This window comes from Emys orbicularis, chromosome 4, assembly GCF_028017835.1.
Source record: "Emys orbicularis isolate rEmyOrb1 chromosome 4, rEmyOrb1.hap1, whole genome shotgun sequence".
Classification (NCBI taxonomy): Eukaryota; Metazoa; Chordata; order Testudines; family Emydidae; genus Emys; species Emys orbicularis.
The window spans coordinates 46071754-46096270 of record NC_088686.1 but is presented as its reverse complement, the minus strand read 5'-3'; the positions used below and the strand labels follow the sequence as shown (position 1 = coordinate 46096270).

The window sequence follows — 24517 nt, the reverse complement described above, 5'->3', positions numbered from 1 at the left end:
GTCATTAATTCTAAACTTAGATTTCACCAACCAACTGCACCAAGTGCAAACTCCTCAGGCATATTAACAGCCTTAAATGAAGTCACAGACAGTCTCCTTGGGTCCTCTGGTCTCTCTTGTCACTCAGCTGAGCATATCTCTGTTATATATTTCAGAGTAGCAGCCGTGTTAGTCTGTATCCGCAAAAATAACAGGAGTACTTGTGGCACCTTAGAGACTAACAAATTTATTAGAGCATAAGCTTTCGTGGGCTACATCCGAAGAAGTGGGTTGCTCTAAAGCTTATGCTCTAATAAATTTGTTAGTCTCTAAGGTGCCACAAGTACTCCTGTTATTTCTGTTATATATGGCTCTTAAGACCAAGAATCACAGCAATATTGAGGTTATGCCTAGTCCCAAAGAACCAGTCATTTACCCCAGATCATTTGTGCCTTAGATCTCACACAAAGGACAAAGCTTGTAACCAATCCTATAATAAACTATATGTAGATTTATTAAATAGAAAAAAGGTAACTAGAGTGTTATTTACAAGATTAAAGCAAGTGAATATAGACTGTGACAAAGTTCCTCCTCTATCTTGGTGGGTCCTGCGCTTACTGGCGGATTTTCTTGCCTCAAAGATTCACCATGTGGGTTGGGGACCAGCCCAGAGACCTTCCCTTCTGGAAGAACCCACAGTCCAGGTCAATTGGGAGGTTTGGGGGGAACCTGGGCCCGCCCTCTACTCCGGGTTCCAGCCCAGGGCCCTGTGGACTGCAGCTGTCTATAGTGCCTCCTGTAACAGCTGCATGACAGCTACAACTCCCTGGGCTACTTCCCCATGGCCTCCTCCAAACACCTTCCTTATTCTCACCACAGGACCTTCCTCCTGGTGTCTGATAACGCTTGTGCTCCTCAGTCCTCCAGCAGCACACCCTCTCACTCTCAGCTCCTTGCACCTCTTGCTCCCAGGTCCTCACACTCGCACCACAAACTGAAGTGAGCTCCTTTTAAAACCCAGGTGCCCTGATTAGCCTGCCTTAATTGATTCTAGCAGCTTCTTCTTAATTGGCTCCAGGTGTCCTAATTAGCCTGCCTGCCTTAACTGGTTCTAGCAGGTTCCTGATTACTCTAATGCAGCCCCTGCTCTGGTCACTCAGGGAACAGAAAACTACTCATCCAGTGACCAGTATATTTGCCCTCTACCAGACTCCTGTACCCCACTGGTCTGGGTCTGTCACAAGACACACAAATGAATTACAGTCGTAGGTTTTAAAAGGTAATAGAGGCTCTTCTAATCAGCATGCTCTTTTTGTCCTTTAGGGTTAATCCATGCTAATGGTTGATGATCTCTATGCCTAGAAACCTCATTGTCCCTCAGAGTCCCAGCAACATAGAGATTCTTAGTTCCTTTTGCTTGTGGTTTTGATTCCTGTCCTGCCATATGCTCTCAGCTGCAAAACTCAGCTGGTGGGAGGAGTTCACTTGCATGACTCATCTTCACAGGGAGGAGAACAGAACAACAATAAATCTTTAGTCCTTTTGTTGACGATTCCTCAATCCAGATATAGGGAGTGTCCAGTTGTAAGAGCCAATCGTAGCCTGTCTGGTATCAATGGGGCTCCTCTTTTGGGAGGGGCATAATGATTTCTATAGAAGAGCAGCTCTTCACACTAATTAATGTCCCTCTCCTGTATGGTGATTCATAGAGTCACAGAGGCTCCCACTACACCCATTCACATACTACATTACAATATGGAATACAGATATTACAAGGAAGATCAGTGCATGCAGCAACTCATAAGCATTGGACAGAGTCCAAACACTAAGCACTTCCTTATAATTCTAATATTTATCATATTAATATTAACCCACAAGTGAGCCAGAGAGATTCCAGATATTTATCTGTCAGTGTTCATTTGAGACATGGGGACCTTGGCACGAGCTGGTGCTTGGTCTGCCTGAGCCACAATAACAATTTCTAAATGGTCATTTTTGTTCTTAAACAGCTTAGTAGTTTCCCTTTAAGGGATGAGTTGGACATCATTAGTATTGTTTTGTTAAAGTCTGTTTTATTTGTGTCCTTCCTTTTGTTTTTGTTTTTTTCTTTTTGAATTCCAAAGATCATTTTTCTGCATTTGATTTTTGTTATGTCTAATGGAATATAAGTTATTTCTTGTTTCAATATTCATGTTGTTTTCCATTATTATAACCAAGGTACCCAGTGTTCATTTAATTTGCTTGGTTTTATGACCACTATACTTAGAAGTTTTAAGTTCTTTATGAAAAAAGTCATTTCTTACCTTTACTCAGTGGTTGTCCAAGGTATTATCAAAGTTTTTTTAGTACTTGTACTGCAGCATGTTTCTATCTTCATCTATAAAGGCATATTTAAGTCGTGCTGCTTACTATGGTAGCAAGGGAAGATACTCCAAGGCCATTCTGAATTGTAATGAGGCTATCAAAATTCATCCTGACAGTGTGAGAGCCTATCTCTACAGAGGAACTTTGAAATATCATAATAAGGTAGAGACGTATTTTATCTTTTGGATGAAGTACATGAAATATTTTTGTTATTCACCTGTAGAAAGAGCTAAAAGTCGGGGGACCAATGCTATCTCGGCTTGTGGGGAATTCCACCAAAATAGCATACTTCCAGTTTCCCCAGCGCCTTGGAAGCCACTTTGTGGGGGGCTCTGTGGTTCTGGAAAGGGTGCAGTGGATTGGGTTGGCTAAGCTAGCTAGATTTATCTCGATTTTACCTCTCCAGGACCCATGGAGGAAGCTCCCATAAGTGAATTTGGCCACAGGAGCAACTGCAACTCCATAATAAACTACCATCCATGTTAGGAGATGATACAAAGTGATCATGAAAGGGTCAAAGAGAGGGTAAAGAATAATATAGCTAGATAACATTAATGATTGACTAAGTAATACAACCATGACAATGACAAAAACATAAAGTAATAAGGCTCAGTTGTGCAGTCCTGGTCCAGTCAAAATCCCATAGATATCAGTAGAAATCCTACCTAAGGGAAGACTGCAATAATTGGCCCATATTGACAAACTGATATGATAGAATGCCTTCCAGTACTGATGAAGAGACAAGAAATGTAAAACTGTATGGTCAAAATTTACACTATTGTGTTCTTTAGGACAGAACATATGATGCTGTGAATTATACAGTGTTTTTATATGCAATGTTTTTTATGTGCAGACATACAAAAATGCCATTGAAGACTTAACCAAAACTATTGACTTGGACAAAATCTGCATTTTGGCATATTACAACAGAGCAATCTGTTATCACCAAATAAAGGACTTTAGAAAGGTATTATATCCTTCTATTCAAGAGCACTTGATTATGCAGTTATTCAGAAATGCTAATAAACTGTTTCTGAACATTAGTAGCAAGCTTTCCTTTTTGCATCAACAATCCTTTACAACTGCATTGCTGTCAGTTGAAGATCTAAGTACTTGTTTTGTGGGTAAAATCAGGTACTTGGATGTATACATGACAATAAATTTACTCAGTGAAGGTCAGGTTGAAAATCTGGCCTTTATATCACTAACATTTGCAGTGCTTATTTCAGGATGTAGTGTTGTTCAGATTTATGCATTTCTGCTGTGATATGTGTATCACACACACACTCGCCCGCCCACCCACTCACCCACCCACCAAAATCTTGCAGGGGAGTTCAGAAAGGGGAAAGAAAGAAGGGGAGCATAGAAGCAGAACAGGGCAAGATTAAGGCAGTAATGGGTACTGTAAAAATTTGAGCCCATCTCTATCTTGTGGGATTGATCTAGTCCTGGTCCTCTGTGGCCCTGTCTTTATCCGCTGCTCAGAGGAGCAGGATTGGGACAGAAGCTCCACAAAACCCACTTCATTTGGGAAAAAGACAGATGGCATCTCCACAGAGGTGGGGTTGGGACTTCATCACCATAGAGGTGGGACTTGGGTGTCAACAGCCCCACAGAGCCTTTTGCTTGATTACTTCCTCCCTGCAGATCTTTTCGCTCCAGAGGGAACTGTGTTACCCCTATATAGCTTCTAAAGGTGCCAAAACATTACTACCCTGAGCTCCCTGCAATACTTATTTGCCTCTTAAGGCTTCCCCAATACTTGTTCCAGCCTACAGGTCTTCAGTCTAGCCTTCTCCCCCCAATTCTCTTTGCTACCCAAAGACACCTCAGTCCCCATCCCTCACCTCCAAGGGACTACAGAATTTTTCTTGTTGAATCACCACTCCAGTCCTTGAAGCCCATCCCAATAGGCATCAGGAAGTGGCAGAAATAGTGGTGAGAGTGGAGCTGACCCATCAACTCACGTAGACTCACAGGAGTTAGGGATGGAAAAGACCTTTTAGATGAATCCAATGTTTGCTTAGTCTAGTTTTAAATATCACTAGCAGTAGGACTTCCCCTGGGAGACTATTGTACAGCCTAATACTATCAGGAAGCCTTTCATGATATGAAGGCCTAAACTGTCCTAATTTTCCCACACTAGTTATCACTTGACTTAAGGCATCTACTTTATTTTCCGATTTAGGGTTGGTGAGATACTGTCCAACTTTGATAAGTTTGTGAATTGATACCTGCATTTCCATTCCACTTATTCATGCCATTGTGCTCTCGACTGAGATTTAGTTAATAAAACTAGACTAATAAGACTTTCCAGTAGTCTTAAATTAGGTTTTGAGACATTTAATTTTCAGAAGTTTCTTAACTTTATATTAAAAATGCTTGATGCATCTAAAATGAAGTTAAAAAAATAAAATAAAATTTAAACACGAATATGGGAAAGACCAAATTAGATACAGAAAGAATAGCAGTTTTATTTCTAAACATAAAACTTTTGTAGCCTCAATGCAGACTTAGTCTCTTTGCTATTGTGTTCTGCAGACAGGGGTATATCTAAGTACAGAGTAAAGTACAGAGAGGAATAGGCAACACTGTGAGAAGAAAATAATTGCTGTATTGTGTTCCTCTTTATTATTTAGGCCCTAGTCCTGCAAACATTTAAGTACAGTATGTGCTTAACTTTTAGCATCTGAGTAGTCACACTGAAATCAGTAGGACTACTCAGGTGTTTAAAATAAGACATAAGTGTTTGCAGGACTGGAACTTTAGATTGTAAACTTAAGTATCATTGTATGCTTCTCAGTAAAATTAAATATTTTTAATTTTTTTTTTAAGGCTTTGAAAGACTATGGAATTCTTCTTCTTCTTGAATCGAGTAAGGAAATTGTCTTGACAGTGTTAATTAACCGTGCACTACTCTATGTGGAACTGGAAGACTATTCTAATGCATTAGAGGTATAAGATTCTCTTTGTACATACAAAATTTCACATTTCATGTTTATTTTATGACACATATAGCTGACATGAAGAATAATGTGCAAAGTTAGAGTATTTCTAAGGGCAGGTCTACATTACAAAATTCGGTCGGCTTAACTACATTGCTCAGGGCTGTGAAAAATTTCACGCCCTGTGCAATGTAATTAAGCCGACCTAAATCCTGGTGTAGACACTTCTAGGTTGACAGAAGAATTCTTTCATCAACCTAGCTACCATCTCTTGAAGAAGTGGATTCACTGCAGTGATGGAAGAACCTATTCCGTCACTGTAGTAAGTGTCTGTTCCACTGTAGCATTTCTAGTGTGGATAAATCCTAAAGTACTAAAGGCCTACTTCTCATTTACACTATGGCCTCTTTACAACAATCTGGCAGTGTAGAGCGTTTGTGCAACCCACACACCTTCTGGCTGTGGTGTTCTGTCCCATCTTGTGGCACCGAGACCACTTAGAGATTAATGAGTCTGCTACAGCCTTAGCTAAGAGCCATGTGTCTTTTAGCTCATCTAGTAGAGACTCATGCATTTAGCTCCGGAGGTCCCAGGTTCAATCCTGCCCGCCGACGACTGGGGTCTGTCAGTGTTGCATGGGCATAAATGACAGTTACACTCTTTTTGTAGCACCTTTACACTGCCAGAGTTGTGTGAAATGGCCGCAGTGTAAACAAGAACCAGGACCAAAATATGCAAGTTGTATATTAAGTTAAAAAGTGAATGCCTGCCTCCACTGCCTTGCACCTTGAATAATCATTTTCTGTTTATACAAGGTGAGTGTAAGCTGATGCCACAGGTGTAAGTGAATGGAGGATTCTGATTTGGTTTTGTTTTACATTCTCTTTGCACAAGGTGAAATGACCACCCAAGGTTAAAGTTACAGGAGACTCGGGCCCTGAGTTTTTTTCTTCAGGTTCTCAGAAAAAGGATTGCAATCTTGTCATTGATCCATAATCCAGACTCCCCTCTTATTCATTGGGAGTTCTGCCTGCAAAACAATAGCAGGACTGAGGCTTAAACATATTAAATAGTCTCATAGATACCATTTTTCATTCTTAAAGTATAATTTCCCAAAAGCTGTCATTTGTTATGACTTAGAAGGAATACTTTTCTCAGTATTGTTTGTGTTTTTATTTTGGATGGGTAACTTTAGGCTTTGAATTTTTTGTTCATGTGACAGCAATGATTTCAGCATGGGCACGCTGCAAAATTGGGTAGTTTATTTGTTTCAAAGATAGATATCCTACGTAGATGCAAGAATGAAGACGGCTACCTTTGTGATGACCCAGGAATGTCCCACTAGAAATGCACGGAAAAAGCCCTTCACACTTGGTAGACCTTGCATAGAAATAGCTGAAACAGAACAATTACTGTATAGATCTCTGTCTTATGCTACAAAATGTAATTCATCAGAGAGGCTCAATGGAGAGACTCAGATGGTACATATTTTGATGTGAAGGGGCTCCTGAAAGGAGAATAGGGACTCATAGTAATGGGGTAGAACCAACATGATCAGGAAAAAGTGTTAACTCCTGAATGAATTTTAGAGAAGACTGATTTACAAAATGAGAGTTGAACGTTAGAGACTCAAAATCCTAATGCATCCCATGTAGCTAAATATTTTCACAAGATTATGTTCTTCCTACATGTAATTTAGAGAATCTGGTGTACAAATCAGTTTTGCTAGTGTGCTGCTGGGAGGAGCTTTCAGAGCACCCATATGTACTATGGCTGTTGTGTCAGGAGGTAATCTTTTAGGGCTCAATTCTGGAAGATATTTTCTGCCATGATCTAGCAAGAGAGACAAGGTGGATGAGGTAATACTTTTTGTTGGAGCAACTTCTGTTGGTGAAAGTGAAAGAGAGAAGCTTTTGAGCTACACAAATCTTTTCTTCAGGTCTGGGAAAGGTACTCAGAGTGTCATAACTACACACACTGTGGAACAGATTGTTTATCATAAGTAGTTAACACATATTGTAAGAGACCAATCAAGGTGAAGTGGCCGTTAAAACCTCTGCAGTCATAGGACAAAAAAGGGGGAGGAGAAGTTAATAGGTTACAGATTATTGTAATAAGCCATAAATCCAGTGTCTTTATTAAGACCATGATTTTTAGTGTCTAGCAAAGTTATGAATTTAGGCTCTCAGGCCTATCTTTTGAAGGTATTGTGCAGGTTTCTTTTGAGGATGACGACTGCTAGATCAGATATGGAGTAATGGTTTTTGAAAAGTGTTTGCCCACAGTTGATATGGTCTTTTTATCATTTTTCTATGTGAGTTCATTCAACGGCGTTGTGATTGGTTTCACCCAAATAGTTGTTGTTATTGTGGCATTTAGTGAACTAGATGAGGTACATCACAGGTTGTGATAGGCATGTGTAGGCCCAGGCATCTTGAAAGGTGTGTTGTGGGGAGTGTTGATCATAGTAGCAGTGAAGATATGTCTGCAGGTTTTGCATGTGTTGTGGCAGGGTTTGATGCCGCTTTGTGTTGATGTGTCTTGGTCTGTGGGGAGCTTGCTTCTTTTGATGGATTTGGCAAGGTAAGGGAGTGGTTTGAAGGCCAGAAGATGGGGGGTTCAGGAAAGATTTCTTTTAGGATATGGTCCCCATAGAGTATGGATTGTAATTGCTTAATGATACCTTGTATGGGTTCCAGTGTGGGCTGCTAGGTGACAACTAGGAGTGTGTGGTTGGAGGTTTCCCCCCCCCCCCGGTCTTGAGGCATGTTGTCTTGGGGTATTTGGGTGGCCTGTTCCATGATGCCATCTACTTCTCTGGTGGAGTGTCCTTGTTTGGTGAAGGCAGTTTTAAATGTGTTAAGGTGTGTATCCCAGACTCTCTTCTTGGAGCACAATCTGTGGTATGTGAGTGCCTGGCTGTAGATAACAGGTCTCTTGGTGTGTTTGGAGTGGTTACTGGATCTGTGAAGGTAAGTGTCGTGATCCAGCAATCAGTTAGCATGTGCGCAATGTGAGCAGTGCCATTGACTTCATTAGAACTATTTGTGTGCTTACAGCTAAACACGTTTAAGTGCTTTGGTAGGTTGGGACAGACTGTCCAGCTCTGTATGGAGTGGGCCTTTATTTTACAATATTTTAGTTACACAAGTAAAATAAAATTGTCACTACAAAAGAGAGGTTTGTACTAACATAGTACAGTAACTCCTCACTTAAAGTCGTCTCGGTTAACGTTGTTTCGTTGTTACGTTGCTGATCAATTAGGGAACATGCTCGTTTAAAGTTGTGCAATGCTCCCTTCTAATGTCGTTTGGCAGCCGCCTGCTTTGTCCACTGCTTGCAGGAAGAGCAGTCCGTTGCAGCTAGCTGGTGGGAGCTTGGAACCAGGGTGGACCGGCAGCCCCCCATCAGCTCCCCGCTCCCCTAAATTCCCTGTGCAGCAGCTGCCCAACAGGCTAGCAAAATTGCAGCTGTCCCTCCCCCCACTGCTATGTGCTGCTCCTGCCCTCTGCCTTGGAGCTGCTCCCCAAGACTCCTGCTTGCTGTGCAGGAGGGAGAGAGGGAAGAGGGGGGCTAATGTCAGGGTGTCCCCCTGCTCCTGTACCCAACTTACCCCATTCTCCATATAGCAGGGGGGACACATGACAGGGCTCAGGACAGAGGGAGCTTGCTGGCAGCAGCAGCTGCGGTCTCAGCAAGCCGATCTAATTAACAAGGCAGTGTACTTAAAGGGGAAATGCGCATCTCTCTCTCTCATACACACAGTGTGTGTCTCTCTCTCTGTCTGCGATGCTCTCTCCCCTCCCTCCATTCCTGCTGCCTTGTAGACTGTGAGAGTTAACCCTTGAGGTCTCAGCCAATTGTTAGTTCATCATTTAGCAGTAAGGCATTCCCTGGAAAATATCCCACCCTCTGATTCCTCCACCTCAACCAAGCTTCACAATCATCATCACTGTGTACCAGTATTAATTGTTTGTTTAAAACTTTTACTGTGTGTGTGTATATATATATAATATAGTCTTTTGTCTGGTGAAAAAAAATTCCCTGGAACCTAACTCCCTCATTTACATTAATTCTTATGGGGAAATTGGATTCACTTAACATCATTTCGCTTGAAGTTGCATTTTTCAAGAACATAACTACAACGTTAAATGAGGAGTTACTGTAGGACATTTCTGTACATATGTGTACATCTCATTACAATATCAGGCCAATGTTATAGTCTCTTGAACGCTAAATCTCTATAGAGAGTGAGATATTTATTTTTTCCATTTGAAGAGCTAGAAAATACCCTCTAAACTATTTTTCCATTGAGTGCATCAGTACAAGTGCTGTTGCAAAGCCAAACTGTTCCTGTCTCTATATGTTGACGGGAGGTGTTGTAGACTGTATAAAGCCTACTTTCCCTTGCAAGGACTTAAACTACTTCCTTATTATAAAGTTAAAAGATGTTTTCCCCATATCAGAAACATCCAAACTGCATTTTCCTTTTAAATCTCTTATATCAAAACCACACAGACAAGGTATTCCAAATTTTGGTTAAAAGAAGAGTTAGAAATCTCTAAACTAGTGATTTATAATGGAAATATTGACACATCTTTAGCTGGAAGATTATGAACAGGATACTCTAACCAAAGAATCACTCAGTTTAATCCGATCATTTATTTTTAAACTACTTCAGTTTACTTGTTTATAAATACATTAGCAGAAGGGAATGAAAAAAGGTTATGTTTTTATTACTGGATTTTGTAATGAGATTGTGTATCAGAAAATAACATACCCTTTAATATGTATATTTAATTGCAATTATATAGGTGTTTCTATAAAAAATACTGGAAGTAATATTGCATCCAGCTCTGTAGGAAATACCCAGATATCAAATATATTGTCTGACTAGAAAGGCTATGTTCCCCCAAGACCCTGAGCATTAATTATGGAATGGAAAACAGTTAGTCATTAACTCTCCAGTTCTACTGAAAACATACTGTGTTCTTGTTTAGGTTTCATCCCCTTGTTGATAAAAATTTGATTTGCTAAGGCCACGTTATTGAAGCAAAACAAAACAATACAAACATATATAATTGAGTATCTTTTTTTCAGGACTTTAAAGAGGCTTCATTGCGTAATCCAAGAAATAGTGAGATCTATCAAGCTATTGGAATCTGCTACCACAGGTATGATATGTGGTTCGGTATGGCATAGGGTAGGAGAAGAGAAATAGAGAGGGAGCTAGATAATGTTCCAATGTATCTTTTAATAACAGTCTGAGTGAGGACTGGATAAGAGAAAAGGAAGAAGGGAAAGAAAAGAGAGAGATGAGTAGGTGTCAAGGCCGGCAGCTCTACCGCTGCCGCTTCATTCTTCGGCAGCAGTTCGGTGGCAGGTCCTTCCCTTTCCGTTGGCCGCCCCAAGCACCTGCTTGCTGGGCTGGTGCCTGGAGCCGGCCCTGGTAGGTGTTTGTCAGATTTGCCATTGATGTTCCGGTCTCACATGGGATCATCCATTATCTACCAATAAGATGTTTATAGCAGCAGAGAGAAAAAAAAAAAGGCATGACAGAAAAAGTAAAGCTAAGAAGAGAACCAAGAGGGATGAAATAGAATGAAAGGTGGTGAGGAGGTAGAACAGAGCCAGTAATGCTTGTAATTATGGCACCATGTTAGTATCTCCATAATTTTAGTAGAGACACAATTTCCATTTTAAGCCTATGCCTCTTCCTTTTTACAAAACCACCTTTGACTTTTTAACTTGAAAATTTTCATGTTTAGTCTCAGCTAGCAGAGATATATTCTGAAAGCTTGAAGTAAACCTATTAATCATTTAAAAAGTATATAATTTAGAGGCATTAGAGTGTACACTTAAGTTATTCTATTTTATCACAGTGATAATCAGTAAAAATGGTAAGTCTCTACTTTTTAATGTGGAAAGGAAGGTAGGTTATAGTGTGATGTTGGTTGATGAACTGTGTATTAATTTACTCTTATCTATTGTATTCTAGGGTCTTCTCTAGCACCTATCACTGTATTATATAAGTGCTGCTTAGGCAGTCTTTGGGTGGGCATATTTAAGATCTGTCATCCTGAGTCTTGCCTGGCTATGGCTGATTTGTGCTGCTCTGGTGATATAACTGGCTCCCTGATTCTCCTTTGTCAGGGGAGTCCTGAGAGGGCATAGACCTGACACAGTGGCACTGTGTTTGTGGGTATGACTGGGGTGTTCCTATGATGAGGGTATCCCTATGACTAAGAGATCCTCAACTTCTAAAAGAGCTTCTCAGGGCCCATTATCAGCTGTTCTAAATTACGTCTTGGTGTTGATCCTATAACTCCAGAATCAGGGAATCCCCCTCCCTTGAGCTTACATGAGTGCAAAAAGGGCCATCTCAGAGATTGGCACTATGGTTTTAATACAGTTTTTTACTTTTAAAAAATTATTTAGATTTATAACAAAATCCTTGTCCTGAATCCTTGTAGTTGCATTTTAGCCATATCTGTTAGAGCTGTTTCTGTGTAGTAAAGAATTCAGTCTATGCTTCAGGTAGAACATGGACATCTAATATCTTTCAGCGTCTCCTTGGTAAAATGACTACACACTTAGGCACAATCTTGACCTCCATACATAAAAGAGCTTTTGACATAAATTAGAGTTCCATGCACAGATTGTTTGCAGACTTGATCCCTTTAAAATACATTTATTTATGTCACCATCTGAATACACATTTTTGCCATTTGCAGATAGGGTAAATATGTTTTGTATTCATCTGTCACTGTTAAAGGGCTAGCTGCACCTCTGTCTCTTTTCTGGTCTCTATCAGTGCACCTCCTCAGATGTCAGGCCTCCTGCCTTTTCCTGTCTTGGGGTGGAATTCAGCAGTTCTCCCACTCTTAGCCCAGACCCTGGGCTACAGTATCCTGTTTGTTTACGGTGCTTACCCAGAAGGTCCGACACAGTTCAGGGCTTATGCAGTTCTTCCCTTCTGGAATCTGTGACCAAACAACCTTATTGTTTTTTTGTGCAGTGGCAACAAAGCTTTTAAAGATTTTTTTTTTAAAAAAACAATAAACACTCTACACACATGTCTATCTTATCTAAAGACTTACCATCCCTATTGGTAACCTAGGCAGGCCTATCTTTTTCAGTGGGATCTTTTGAATAGGTCTGGTTTCCCCCCCCCCCCCCCCTTCTTCTTCCCTGAATAACTAGCGCCTCTTTCTTGAGAGAGTGACTCTTTTTATTCCTGCTATTGTTCTTTTGTTCTTCTTTGTTTGTGGGCCTTTTCCTGCCGTGATCAAAACCAGCTTTGTAGGTTTGCTGAAGACAGAGGCAGAATCATCAAAGCACAAATAGTTTTGTCATTGCCCCTTAACAACTCGTGTATGTTTGCCAAGAGGTGGCATCTTGAGCCATTGTTTTCTTTCCTGCATATTTTTCCAGACTCCCGTTGCATTAAAACAATATAGTCGTACAGAAAATCCATGTTCAGGAGGGATGAATTCAAAATGGAACAGGTGCAGAGACGAGCTACTGGAATGATCAGGGAAATGGAAGACCTATCTTACGAGTGGCGATTGGAAGAGCTTTCTTGTTTAGTTTAGCAAAAAGAAGTCTGAGAGGGGATATGATTTATCTCTATAAATGCAACAGCAGGCGTGGGGGTGGGGAGGGGAAGGAATACCAGGGTGGGAGAATACCAGGAGCTATTTAAGACAATAGACAATGTTGCCACAAGACAAATGGGTATAAATTGGCCATGAACAAATTCAGGCTGGAAATTAGAAGATTTATAACCATCAGTGTTCTATTCTATGCATCTGAAAAAGTGGGCTGTAGCCCACGAAAGCTTATGCTCAAATAAATCTGTTAGTCTCTAAGGTGCCACAAGTACTCCTGTTCTTTTTGCAGATACAGACTAACACGGTTGCTACTTTGAAACCCATCAGTAGAGTGAGATTCTTAAACAACCTCCCAGTAAGAGTTGTGGGGGGAAACAACTTAATTAGTGTGAAGAGAGAGCAATTTTATGACAGGGTTGCTTGTGATAGTAGGGGGCAGTGCCCAGTAGCCCTGGGGCTCACTTCCAGTTTATATATTATGTTCACAAAAGCTCATGCTTCAGGTTTTCAGCCAGCCACCTGTGGGGTCAGGAAGGGACTCTCCCTCTTATTCCCCAATCCAATGTATTCTTTTCTCTTTTCTCGCCTTTCTTTGAAGCATCAGAGATGGCCACCGCTGGAGATGGGATGCTGGACTGGGTGGGTCAGGGCCCTGAGGTGGCACCAAGCATTCTTGTTCTCTCAGGTGCTTGGGTAGCTAGTTCTTGCTCACATGCTCCAGTCTAATTGATCACCATATGTGGAGTTGGGAAGGAATGTTCCTCCAGGTCAGGTCAGTGACCTAGGTGGGTTTTCATCTTCTTCTGCCCCATTTAGGTGCGGCTCACTTGCCATATTATGTGGGTATATCTCACGTAATCATTTCCATGCCATTGCTGGGGCCTTGGGCATTGGTGCACCTCAATCCCTCCTGTTCTCTGCCTTTGGCACATAATAGTCTAGTCTTCTGTAGACTGTAATACTTTAGGCTAATTTTGGTTGTTGGATTTAGTGTGCGGGTGGTGTCAGTGGCCTGTGTTATACAGGAGGTCAGACAAGATGATCTGGTGGTCCCTTCTGGCCTTAAACTCTATGACTACAAAACACCCAATAACCAGGCCAACATACAGTGTTTATAAATTATCATAGAGAAGCTCCAAACCCATCACATCATCTATACTAATAAGAAACACATAAGACATCAAGTGTTGGTTTTGAGCAACAGCTCCAAAAGGTTGCTTTAAAGTTACTAATATTAATATATTTGTATTGCCTCAAGGGGTGTCTACACTTTGCTTTTTTGGCCCCAAATTTTCCATGGTTGCTTATACTGTTTCAGCTCTGGATTAGCACCAAGGGGAGGCCAGGGCTCCAGGTGGCTACCAATGTTTTAAGTATTGTGTTGTCTAATCCTGCCCAGCGCAGGTCTGTGCAACACGGGGCTTTGAAATGTTAGCTGACACCAGAGCTTTGTCTATACCATTGCTCCCACTATTGATGGCACTAGTGGAGCTGAAACTCTAGTGCCAACACTGCAGAATGAATTTTAAGGAAATATTCCATAGAGTGGACAAGAGTTAAGGGTGAGGACAGTATAATCATTGAAACATCTTTTGTAATCATAAAATGAAAAGTTTTCTTGCATTTATTTCCCCTTTACATTTTTTGTTCTTGGAACTTTGGGAATCATGACTTTGAACTAGGCGGTAGTGGTTTCTGGTCATTTTCTTGTGGTTGCTAGGAGACAACATCCCTTAGGCAGCATATGTGACTCATAGACAACTCATGCCTCTTGATAATACTGGGGGGGCACAATCTAAAGGGGAGGACACGTGTCTCCCCATGTGTCTCTTCTGCCCAGTGACCCCCCTGCCCTGTGCCCAGCCTGGGGCCGCCGCACTCTACCTGCTCCGCCAGAGTTTCCTGCAGGGGGCAGGGAAGGGAGGAGCTCTGTCCTTCTCCCACTGCGCCTCTCCCCCCCCCCTCCACACACCCTGGCACATTCAGCCGTTCTCTCTGGCAGCCGGGCCTGGAGAGCAGGATGGAGCCACTTCTCACACAGCTGAAGCTGGCTACTCTGGGTTGCTGACTCTGTGCAGCGCGGTGGCTTCCTGAGCAAGAGCCTGGCTGGGGCGGCAGCCTGCCCCACCGTCTCTGCTCCCTGCCCAGGCCCAGCTGCCGGAGACGGGCTGAGCGAGCTGGTGCCTCCCCACCCCCCAGCATGTTTCTGACTTGCTTGTCCCCTGTCCCCAGCAGCTGGGCCCAGGCGGGGAGCAGAGAGGGCAGGGCCACCGCCCCAGCCAGGCTCTTTCTCAGGCAGCCGCCACACAGCGCAGAGCAGTGATCTGGAGTGGCCGGCATGAGAAGTGGCTGGCCCCACCCCTTCCACTCTCCGCCTAGGCCCGGTTGCTAGGGACAGAGGCCGAGTGTATTGGGGGATAGGTGCAGCTGGAGAAGGGAGCCCCTCTGCCTCCCCCTTGGCAGGCCAAGCAGAAATCTGGGGTGGCACTTGACCCCCCATCTCCCCGCCCATGTTGCCTATGGTGTGACTGGTGCCAGATCTGGCAAAGCAATAGGCTTGTTATACACGTGATTATAAAGTTACTTTGACAAATCATAGAAAATGAAAAATCTTCAAGCGTCTATACATGTGGCTCTGTGCACCGAGTAAAGGTCCTCCTCTATAAGCACAATAAATCAAATGTTTCAATCATATACATTACCGTTCTTAAACAAATAGGAAAGTATGCTTGAAGAGTTTTACTCTTGAATGCTGAAGATCAAATTCTGCACTTTTGGATATATATGTTCATAACAAGCATTTTGATGGATCTCTGCCCAGGACAGTTGCACAAAAATGTGTGGCACAGCCAGGAACTGAACCCAGTTCTCGAGTCCCAGTGCCTTAAATGCAATACTATCCTTCCTCTCTTTTTATTATTTGAGAGCTTTGTGCGCACCCAGAGCTGTGCAGTCATATAAGAAGACACAGCACTTACCCCAAAGAGTTTACAGTATAGTTTAGAAATAGATCAAATAGTTCAGACATTTTTAATGCACTGGGAAATTGTATTTGTTGAGGTGGTGCAGATGTTATAGCTGAAAGTCTTTGCATAAAGTGTATTTGAAGGAGAAAAGGTAGTCTGAGGAACAGAATAAGTGGGAGTCTTAATGGGCATTGGATCAGGACTAAAAAGAGGGAGTCAGTTCCAAATTTTACAGGCTGACATGAAGAAGAAGGGGCAGAGATGAGATTGGGAGAAAGATGAAAGGAATTGGTGAGAGTGAGTCTTGGAGGAGTGAAGGGAGTAAGAGGAAACAGGAAGAAGAAGGTTTATGGTAGAAGTAAACTACGCTTGGTTGAAACAGCTGAGTCTGAACAGACTGGCACAAAGTGTGTTTGGTATTGAAATTGGGCTGTGAGAATGGTTCAGCTGGAAATCTGAACCTGAACAAACCAAGCCACATTGGAATCTGCTGAGTGTAATCCTGGCTCCACTGAAGTCAACAGGAGTTTTGCCATTGACTTTATTGGGGACAGGATTTCACCCTAAGTCTTTACAAGTTCACAGACTAACAGCATTGGCCTCTGTAATGATCAAGAAAAGGACTGTGCATGGAGAATTAATCATAGTCATATTTCTTTAACCATTGTCCCTGAAAACCAGGATTAATGTACTTTCTCAGGACAGGCTGGGGAAGTGTGCACTGCCAGTGCTTTCTGTTTAGTGGATGAAATGAGAACCTAAGTTTCTAGAGCTGTAAATCTGGCACCTTTCATTAACAATTAAAATCACTGATTTAAAAAAATTAATAAAACACTGACCGTCAAGTGTATATTTATTTTTAGACTTGAGCAGTATGAAGAAGCTGTGAATTCATTTACCCAAGTGCTTAAACTAGATCCCTTTTCTCTGGATGCCTATGTTGCAAGAGGAAATTCATACATGGAATATGGTCATGAAGTTGGCAACACCCACGCACAGAAAGACTTCCTGAAAGCACTGCATCTTAACCCAAAGTGTGTGAAAGCCAGAATTTGCTTAGGATACAATTTACAGGTAATACACCAAAGATCATAGTCTGTAATATCCTGTGACAAAGAGAGGAGCATTATTTTTCATATATAAAATTTAGTCCGTACTCCATACATAGTAATACTGCAAACTAGTTAAACACTGTTCAGCCAGATAAAATAACTTGTATCCTTAATGGAACTCTTTGTTACTCTCTATTTTTCCCCCTACTCACTTTAACTATTCTTTTCAACTAAAGAGATAGGCTGCAATTCCCTTTGAAATTTGTCTGTGCTGCATCTTACTTGATTGGTGGATTTACTGTTGAGTACCAAGAGACTTGATCTCCTTAGTCAGCCCAGAGAAAAATAGAGTCGTATTGGTAATCATGCCCAGATACCTTGAATGGTATTGTAATCAATAACACTAGACAGCAGGCTGCTACGTACAAAGTGACTCAGATATTTTTGGTGAATCTATGTAAAAGGAAAATCTTGTATGTTAAGTCAATCCAAAACAAAATGTTAACAAATGTATTAAGCCCCTTCAAAAAGGGCTTATATATAATGAAATCTGAAAACCACTTAGCTATACCCCAAAAAGAACAATCCTGCATTAGCAAAGTCATGTATGAATTGACATATCGTGTGTTTTTTCTCCTCTCTAATTCCCATGATTTTACAACATTGTTACTGTGCTTTGTTGTTATACCCATTTGTCTGAAAAAACCCTCTTTCCAACAAAGTTGTGAGTTAATTTTGTGCCTGTGTAAATGAGGGACTAATTTTATCAGCCTGCATCAGGCTTACTTGGGTAGGCCATGTGCAAATTTCCTCACAGCTCTGCAAATATGTTTTAATTCTAATTAATTAATGTTCGCACTGTGCTTTATAAAGTACTCTCTAAGTGCTGAGTGTTATCATCAGTCTTAAAAAGCAGCCTTTCTGACATTGTTTTCAGTCATACAAGGAAGTCTCTTTCAACAACAAAGTGCTGGTTCTGCTGAATGGATCCAAATTGTGTGACTGTTTCTTGGGGAATCAGATAAGATTACCAAACTTATTTGTACTCCGTCAAAATTCAAATCCAGGTCTTCCAAGGTAGAATGTTAGTGAACCAGTGAATCAGTCATCAGAACTTGAAGAAGTGGGGTCTAGCCATTTACTTCCCTCACATCTTTCTATTCCCCCTCACTCAACAGCTCATCCTGCCCCATGTATATTTCCATCCCCCTTTTAGTCTCGCATTTCTTACTCCTCCATAACCAGTGGGGCTGGGCCTGCTTCCAGTCTGGGGATAAAATATCAGATCACTTGTCCATGGGCAGCTAAGACCTCAAATTTGGCTACATGACAATAAAACATAGCTCTCCCAATTTTAAGGTTATAGGCTCATATTCACAAGTAAATGAAAGTGAGATATTGTTGCTGTCTAACAGAATTTCTGTGCTTTCTTCATATACTGGTTTGAACAATTATGCTGGTGTTTCTCATTTTTATTCTCTCGTATTTAGTGAGTGGCTCTCACTAGGTCTAACTTATTTAGTTTTGGATAGTGTGTAACCCAAGGATTATTACTGTTATTATTTTAATATCTCCAGGGAGAGAGGGTCACACCAAGACATTCTGATGTTATTGTGGGAAGGCAGGTGCATAGAAATGAGTCTTCACTTCATTATATTATCATACAAGGCCAGACATTTAAAACTTGAGGATAGAAGCCCAGGTACAACAGCAATCGCATGTGCAGTTCCTGCAAAGGTAGCATGTAAATGCAGTGGGTGTGTGGATATCTAACTAGCTATTTGCATTCATCTTTTCCCAGTTTGTGCACAAAATTAAATAACTGAATGTGGCAACATAGGGGCATGTGCAATTTTCCCACATGCCTATAATTTTTGAAAATATGGCCATTGGTATGTGGTATGTTTAATAATATTCATATGTTAAAACTCTTTTTAGGCCTTTGGAAAGTTTCAGAAAGCTTGGAATCAATTTACAGTTGCCATTGACATTGATCCAAAATGCCATATTGCCTATGACGGACGAGCTGTGATCTGTCTTCAGATGGGTGATACTTTTGCTGCATTTCAAGATACAAATGCAGCACTAAAGGTAAATGTTGGTTTTCAGTTGATTTATAAATATGAACCTGCTATTATTAGGCCACTAAATAATGCACATAAATTTGAAGAAATGTGTATGAATAATTGTAGATTTAGATTAGGAGGTGCTTTCTATTTTTATACGTTTCCTTTAAAGAAAGAGTCTTGTTATTAATGTAGAAATGTGGACTTTGTTCAAATAAGAGTGCATATATTATTACATTTCAGCTCACTACCACTGCTCAGCTGCTTACAAACCGGGGTGTCATTAACCAGTTTATGGGTTACTTAAACTGTGCTATGAAAGATTATCAGCAAGCAATTTCCATCAACCCTGGCTATGCTTTAGCCTATTTCAATGCAGCAAATATCTACTTTCATCACAGGCAATTTTCACAGGTAGGTTTTATGTTCTATTTTCATACCATTCTTAGAACACTTTTCCTTGACTAAGGAATAATGTCATTGATACAAATTAGTGTATAAATGTAAGATTTTACTTGAATCTTTTAACATTTAATTTAATAATTTAGCTGCACTCTGATAGGTTATGAATTAATATATAGTAATAAGTAATACATAATACTACTATGTTCTTTTACTGTTCGTTTTATCTGATGATCTCAAAGTGCTTTACAAATATTTATGAATAAAGACTCACAAATTTTATAGATGGGGGCCAAAATCTTCAAAAATTCCTAAGTAATTTAGAAACCTAAATCTCACTGACTTTCAATGAGACTTAGGCTACTGAATCAGCCAGGTGCGTCTGAAATTTTTGCCCTGGAGACTATGGCAAAGAGAAGTCAGGTAATTGTCCTAGTTTACACAGTAATTCAGTGACAGAGTGAGGAGTAGAACCCAAATCTCCTGTCTCACAGGCCTATGCTTTAACTACTAAGCCAGGTTTTCTCCCTGTTGTAGTACCCTCAGAGTCCTGAATCACTCCCTTCTGCAGAAATAGCCTGGGGAGGGCCTGAGGTAATCAAACACCGAAGTTCCCCTTGCATTTTCCTAGTAAGCTCTTTGGAGGCAAGGACCATTTCATACTTTCTGTACAGCCTCTAACAGAGTGGGAATAGGGTTGCCACCCGTCCGGTTTTCACCTGGACAGTTTGGGTGTCCGGGTGCCATTTAACAAACCCCGATGTCTGTTTTTTTAAAAATCTGGGGTGGAAAAGGTGTAGCAGGGGTGGGTACTTGGGGGAAGAGGTGGAGAAGTGGGTGGGGCCTTGAAGGAAGAGGTAGAGCAGGGCCAGGGCCTTGGGGGAAGAGGTGGAGCAGGGGCGGGGCCTTGGGGGAAGAGGAGGAGCAGGGGGAGGGGGTTTGGGGAGTCCAGTTACCAGCTATTCGAAAGGTAGCAACCCTAAATGGGAACCCAATCCTGATTGAAGCCTCTGGGTGTTACCATAGTACTACTAATAAATAATAGTAAATCATTCTGTTGCGAAAGAGTGGCTGAATTCTTCTTCTCAAAGATCCTTGCAAAAACCTTGTCATTCTTGCATAAATCCTGTGGATTTCTGCTACCTTGATTATTAATACAATATAAAAATATATACAGCATTTCAGAAGTTTGCATGGTACATAATATCTTCATTTTATATATTTCACAGGCCAATTCCTACTATTCCAAGGCATTACAGCTTGACCCACGAAATGAATCTGCAGTCCTGAATCGAGCTATTACAAATACATTATTACAAAATATCGAAGAAGCAAAAGAAGATTTTGAGAAGGCAATTTGTCTCTGCCCTTTCTCTGCAGCAGTGTACTTCAACAGGGCAAACCTCTATAGAACATTAAAGCAATATGAGCTAGCTGAGGAGGATATTTCAACAGGTACTTTTTGTTCAGTACCTGGCATAGTTTCAGTTATAATAATAAGAACAAATTATTTTGCCTCTATTTCACAGTTCAGAAAGTATTAGCAACTATTTCCGTTTATGTATTTAATATATTTATTTAAGTTCTTAACTTCTATAGGAGTGGCTATGAGATTGAAAAGGGAGTTGTAATGAAAATGCCAGCTAAAAATTATTATTGTTTTTCTAATGAAAATTAACTAGTAGAACTGGGCAATATTTTTTTTTGGACAAATAATTTTATTTGCCAAAAAATGCAGTTTTGGGTCAACAGAAACTACTTGTGAATTTGAGCTGAATTTGACTAATGGTTTTAGCCGGAAAACAAACTTTTCTGAAAAAGTCTAAATGTCTCCTTTCACTGTTTTCAAAATTAATCATTTTGACTTTTTGTTTTTAAAGAAAGCTATGTTTTGAATTTAGCTAGATTTAATTTAAAATCCCCCAAAAGGATTATAACCCAAAAAGCCTAAATGTGTGAGTAATTTATTTTTTTTTTGGATGGGGGAGATGGTTGTTTTGGTTAAAAAAAACCTAAAACAACTATTATGGGTTCACCCAAAATGATTTTTTTGAGAGGGGGAGGAGGGTTCAGTTCAGCCACGAAACCAAAAAATTCCATTATCTGTTTATTTCCAATTACTGATTAGAAGAAAATGTGTCATATGTAATATGTACCATAGCAGCTGAACTCTGAGCCAGATTTTCAAAGAAAGTTGTAGCAGAAAGATGTGCACTCATGCTACCCTCACAAACCCTGAGGGCATCTGAGTTCATTACCTACTCAGTCACTACTGCTTTAGCCAATTAAAGATAAAGATTTTTTTAAAATTAATTTTATAATGTATACATAGAGCTAAGTTTCACAAATCCCACATTTGTGTGTGCAAACCAGCTAAGTGCATCCCTGTTTGCCACCCATCTTTAACCAATTCCTGTCTTTCGATCTCAGCTAACAAAGCCATGGTCAGGTTGTTTGACCGTTCCTAAAATGAAGTTATTTCATTGGATTTTGATAGCAAAGTCCTTGAATCACAGCCCTATGCAAACTAGAGTACCATTGTTATGCTACTGTCTGTACTTCGAACCAAATAATAGTTGATTGCAAGTGCAATAATTTTTCCACCAACAATAAATATGATCAAGTCTTACTGAGAAGTTAGCCGGTACACGCTTACAATATAAGTTTGTCTAAATTATATGAAAACATGACTTGGGTAAAGATGTATAAAATTCCTTATTTTCACTGAATTTTTTCTATTAAAAGTAGATTTTCATGATGTCAGAACAGAATAACTATGAAATCTTGTCTACGGAATTGATTACTGTAAAATAGGGAGTTTGCTGGGAACTAGACTCTTTAAACAACAGATTAAATACTTGCCAACAGTTAGTTATTTAAATACCTTTGAACAATAGGAAATCTGACTCTGAGACAATGTGCATTGCTGGCACCAAGGAATAGATTGATAATGGTTTCCTACTGCTTGATTTTTGTTTTGGTGTTGAACCTGATTTGGGAGGAAGAATGTGGCTTCTGATGCTTCAGCAGTTGCTAGAGTCAGATTTATAAACATGCCATGATGATATCTAACATCAAGATGAGAAAAAGGAGAGTCCAAGGGAGACCGTAAGAGTGTAAATATCTTAACAAAATTACTTAGCTCCTGCTATAAATATAATATGAATTGGACATATGTATTTCCTATTGAGAGCATGTGGGTTTTGAAATATACTTTGTCTCAACTTTCAGATGGGCTTTTAGCATGTGCTGTTTTTTATAATAATAATCATAACAATCTTTTGAAATTTAAAAATGCCTTAACATTTATTTTTCATTTTTACAGCATTGTCAATTCAACCTAATGACGCTTTGATGTATAAACTTAGAGCTGATGTTCGTGGTAAAATGGGATTCAGTGAAGAAGCCATTGCTGATTACAAGCAAGCAATCAGCATTCAAGAAATGATCAATGCAATGTGAAAAGATTCTAGTTCCTGCAAAACATGATAACAAGTTAGGTCTATTTACAGAGATTTGCCTTATTTAAATGAGAGATATTTGTTTAATTATATCTCAAATACTATTTAGAAGAATGTATTATGTTAGCACTAGGCTTGGCACAAAAGGTTAGTTTTGTATACAAGAAAAAATTGTTAATACTGTAATAAACCATCTTCATTTTTAGATGAACTTCTGCACATGTTATCTTCCTGAATAATTTAATTGCTTGATTCAGTGCAAAAATGGAACAGAACTATTTAAGAACAGAATGCTAGCATTAAAGAAGTAATTTCACAAAGCGAACATTAGATTTTCTTTATTGATTGGCACCAAATGGCAGTTGGAGAACGAAACACAGACAAAGGAATAAATATCGGGGAAGGCCTCATCTTTATTTACTTGGGTCCAATGTGACGTTAAATGGCAAAATAACCAATATTTAAGTTTGGCCCCCTTTCATCCAACCCTTAGGATTCAGCCCACCTCTGATTCCTCTCTCCCTCTCCCAGTGATAGGGAATGAGCGTACACACAAGGTGTACCTGAGTCTTTGCTGACTTCAGGTCTTCCTTTCTACTTTAGGTTAATATGGTCCACCTGCCATATCCTGGACCTCTTACACATTTGCCCCGAGAGCTGGCCCCTTTGAGGTTCTTACCTACACTGGACACCAGCTATAAATTGCAACAAAATTTACAAACTCCACTAGTTAAATTTACAATGTGTAAATTATTGTTCTTTCTCTATACTAACCTAAAACAGGCCCCAGGATGCTGCTGGTGATCTAGTCAGACCCATTGCAGTCTTGTATATAGTTTGAATTGTATTTCCCTCAGTTAGAGGATGGGGGAGCAAAGCAGCAACAGCAATAGGATGCCCGCTGCATGCCAGTGAAGACGGTGGTGTATGAGTGCTAATCAGCTATCCCTTCCTCCTACAGTCCAGCAAATGGGCGGCAGGAGGAAGCAGAGAAATCTGTCCTTCCCTGCCCTCCCCAATCTCTACACAAGCAGTGTCCAGGTGCATTATGGGCAGGGAGGGTGTGGGGCAAAGTTCCAGAGCAGCCAAGCCAGCCCCTCCCTTCCTCCTCTTCCTAGGACCTGGAGTTTGTCTGTCCCCTGCCAATTGGCTCAAACATCCCCCTATCTGAATGGAGGATGGGGGCCATTGGTATAAATGTGTCCTAATTATTCCAAATTTAAATCTGAAACACAGAAATTTGTCCACTTATCCACACTCCCATGTTGGAAAAGGTTGATGTCATAGAAAAGCAGATTAAGGAAAAGGATTTAAGTACATAAAATAAAATATTGACATGAACACTCAGCATGTATTTTGTACTTTTCTTCAAAGTGAATTAAATAATAGATCACAATCTTGGGGTTTGAGCCTTAAGAATGAGATTTAGAAGTTAGTTCAGCAGAATTTTGCTTTGATCATGTTCATTCAGATTTGAAATTTAGGGTATAATTCTACATGAACAGAAATAAAAAAAAATGTCAACCCCCAACCTCATACATTGAAGTTGCCAAGTTAGGTCCATATCTAGTTGTAATGTACAGCTATGTTCCATACAGCTAGATGCTCGGATATTACTGTGAGGTGGGTGGGATAAGAACCTGTGTAGAATAAAATAGAAACTTAACAC

At 40.4% G+C, this 24517-nt stretch overlaps 1 protein-coding gene across 1 annotated transcript in view; it reads left to right on the top strand.

Annotated features, from left to right (window-relative positions):
* Positions 1–22849, top strand: part of TTC6 (tetratricopeptide repeat domain 6) — a 153174-nt gene extending 130325 nt beyond the window's left edge. Inside the window, exons 24-32 of the mRNA XM_065403290.1 lie at positions 2365–2505; positions 3197–3310; positions 5179–5298; positions 10389–10462; positions 16731–16941; positions 18858–19010; positions 19229–19399; positions 20617–20842; positions 22713–22849. Coding sequence (XP_065259362.1) covers positions 2365–2505; positions 3197–3310; positions 5179–5298; positions 10389–10462; positions 16731–16941; positions 18858–19010; positions 19229–19399; positions 20617–20842; positions 22713–22849 — 1347 coding nt within the window. The remainder of the gene's footprint in view (positions 1–2364; positions 2506–3196; positions 3311–5178; positions 5299–10388; positions 10463–16730; positions 16942–18857; positions 19011–19228; positions 19400–20616; positions 20843–22712) is intronic.
* Positions 22850–24517: the final 1668 nt, after the last annotated feature.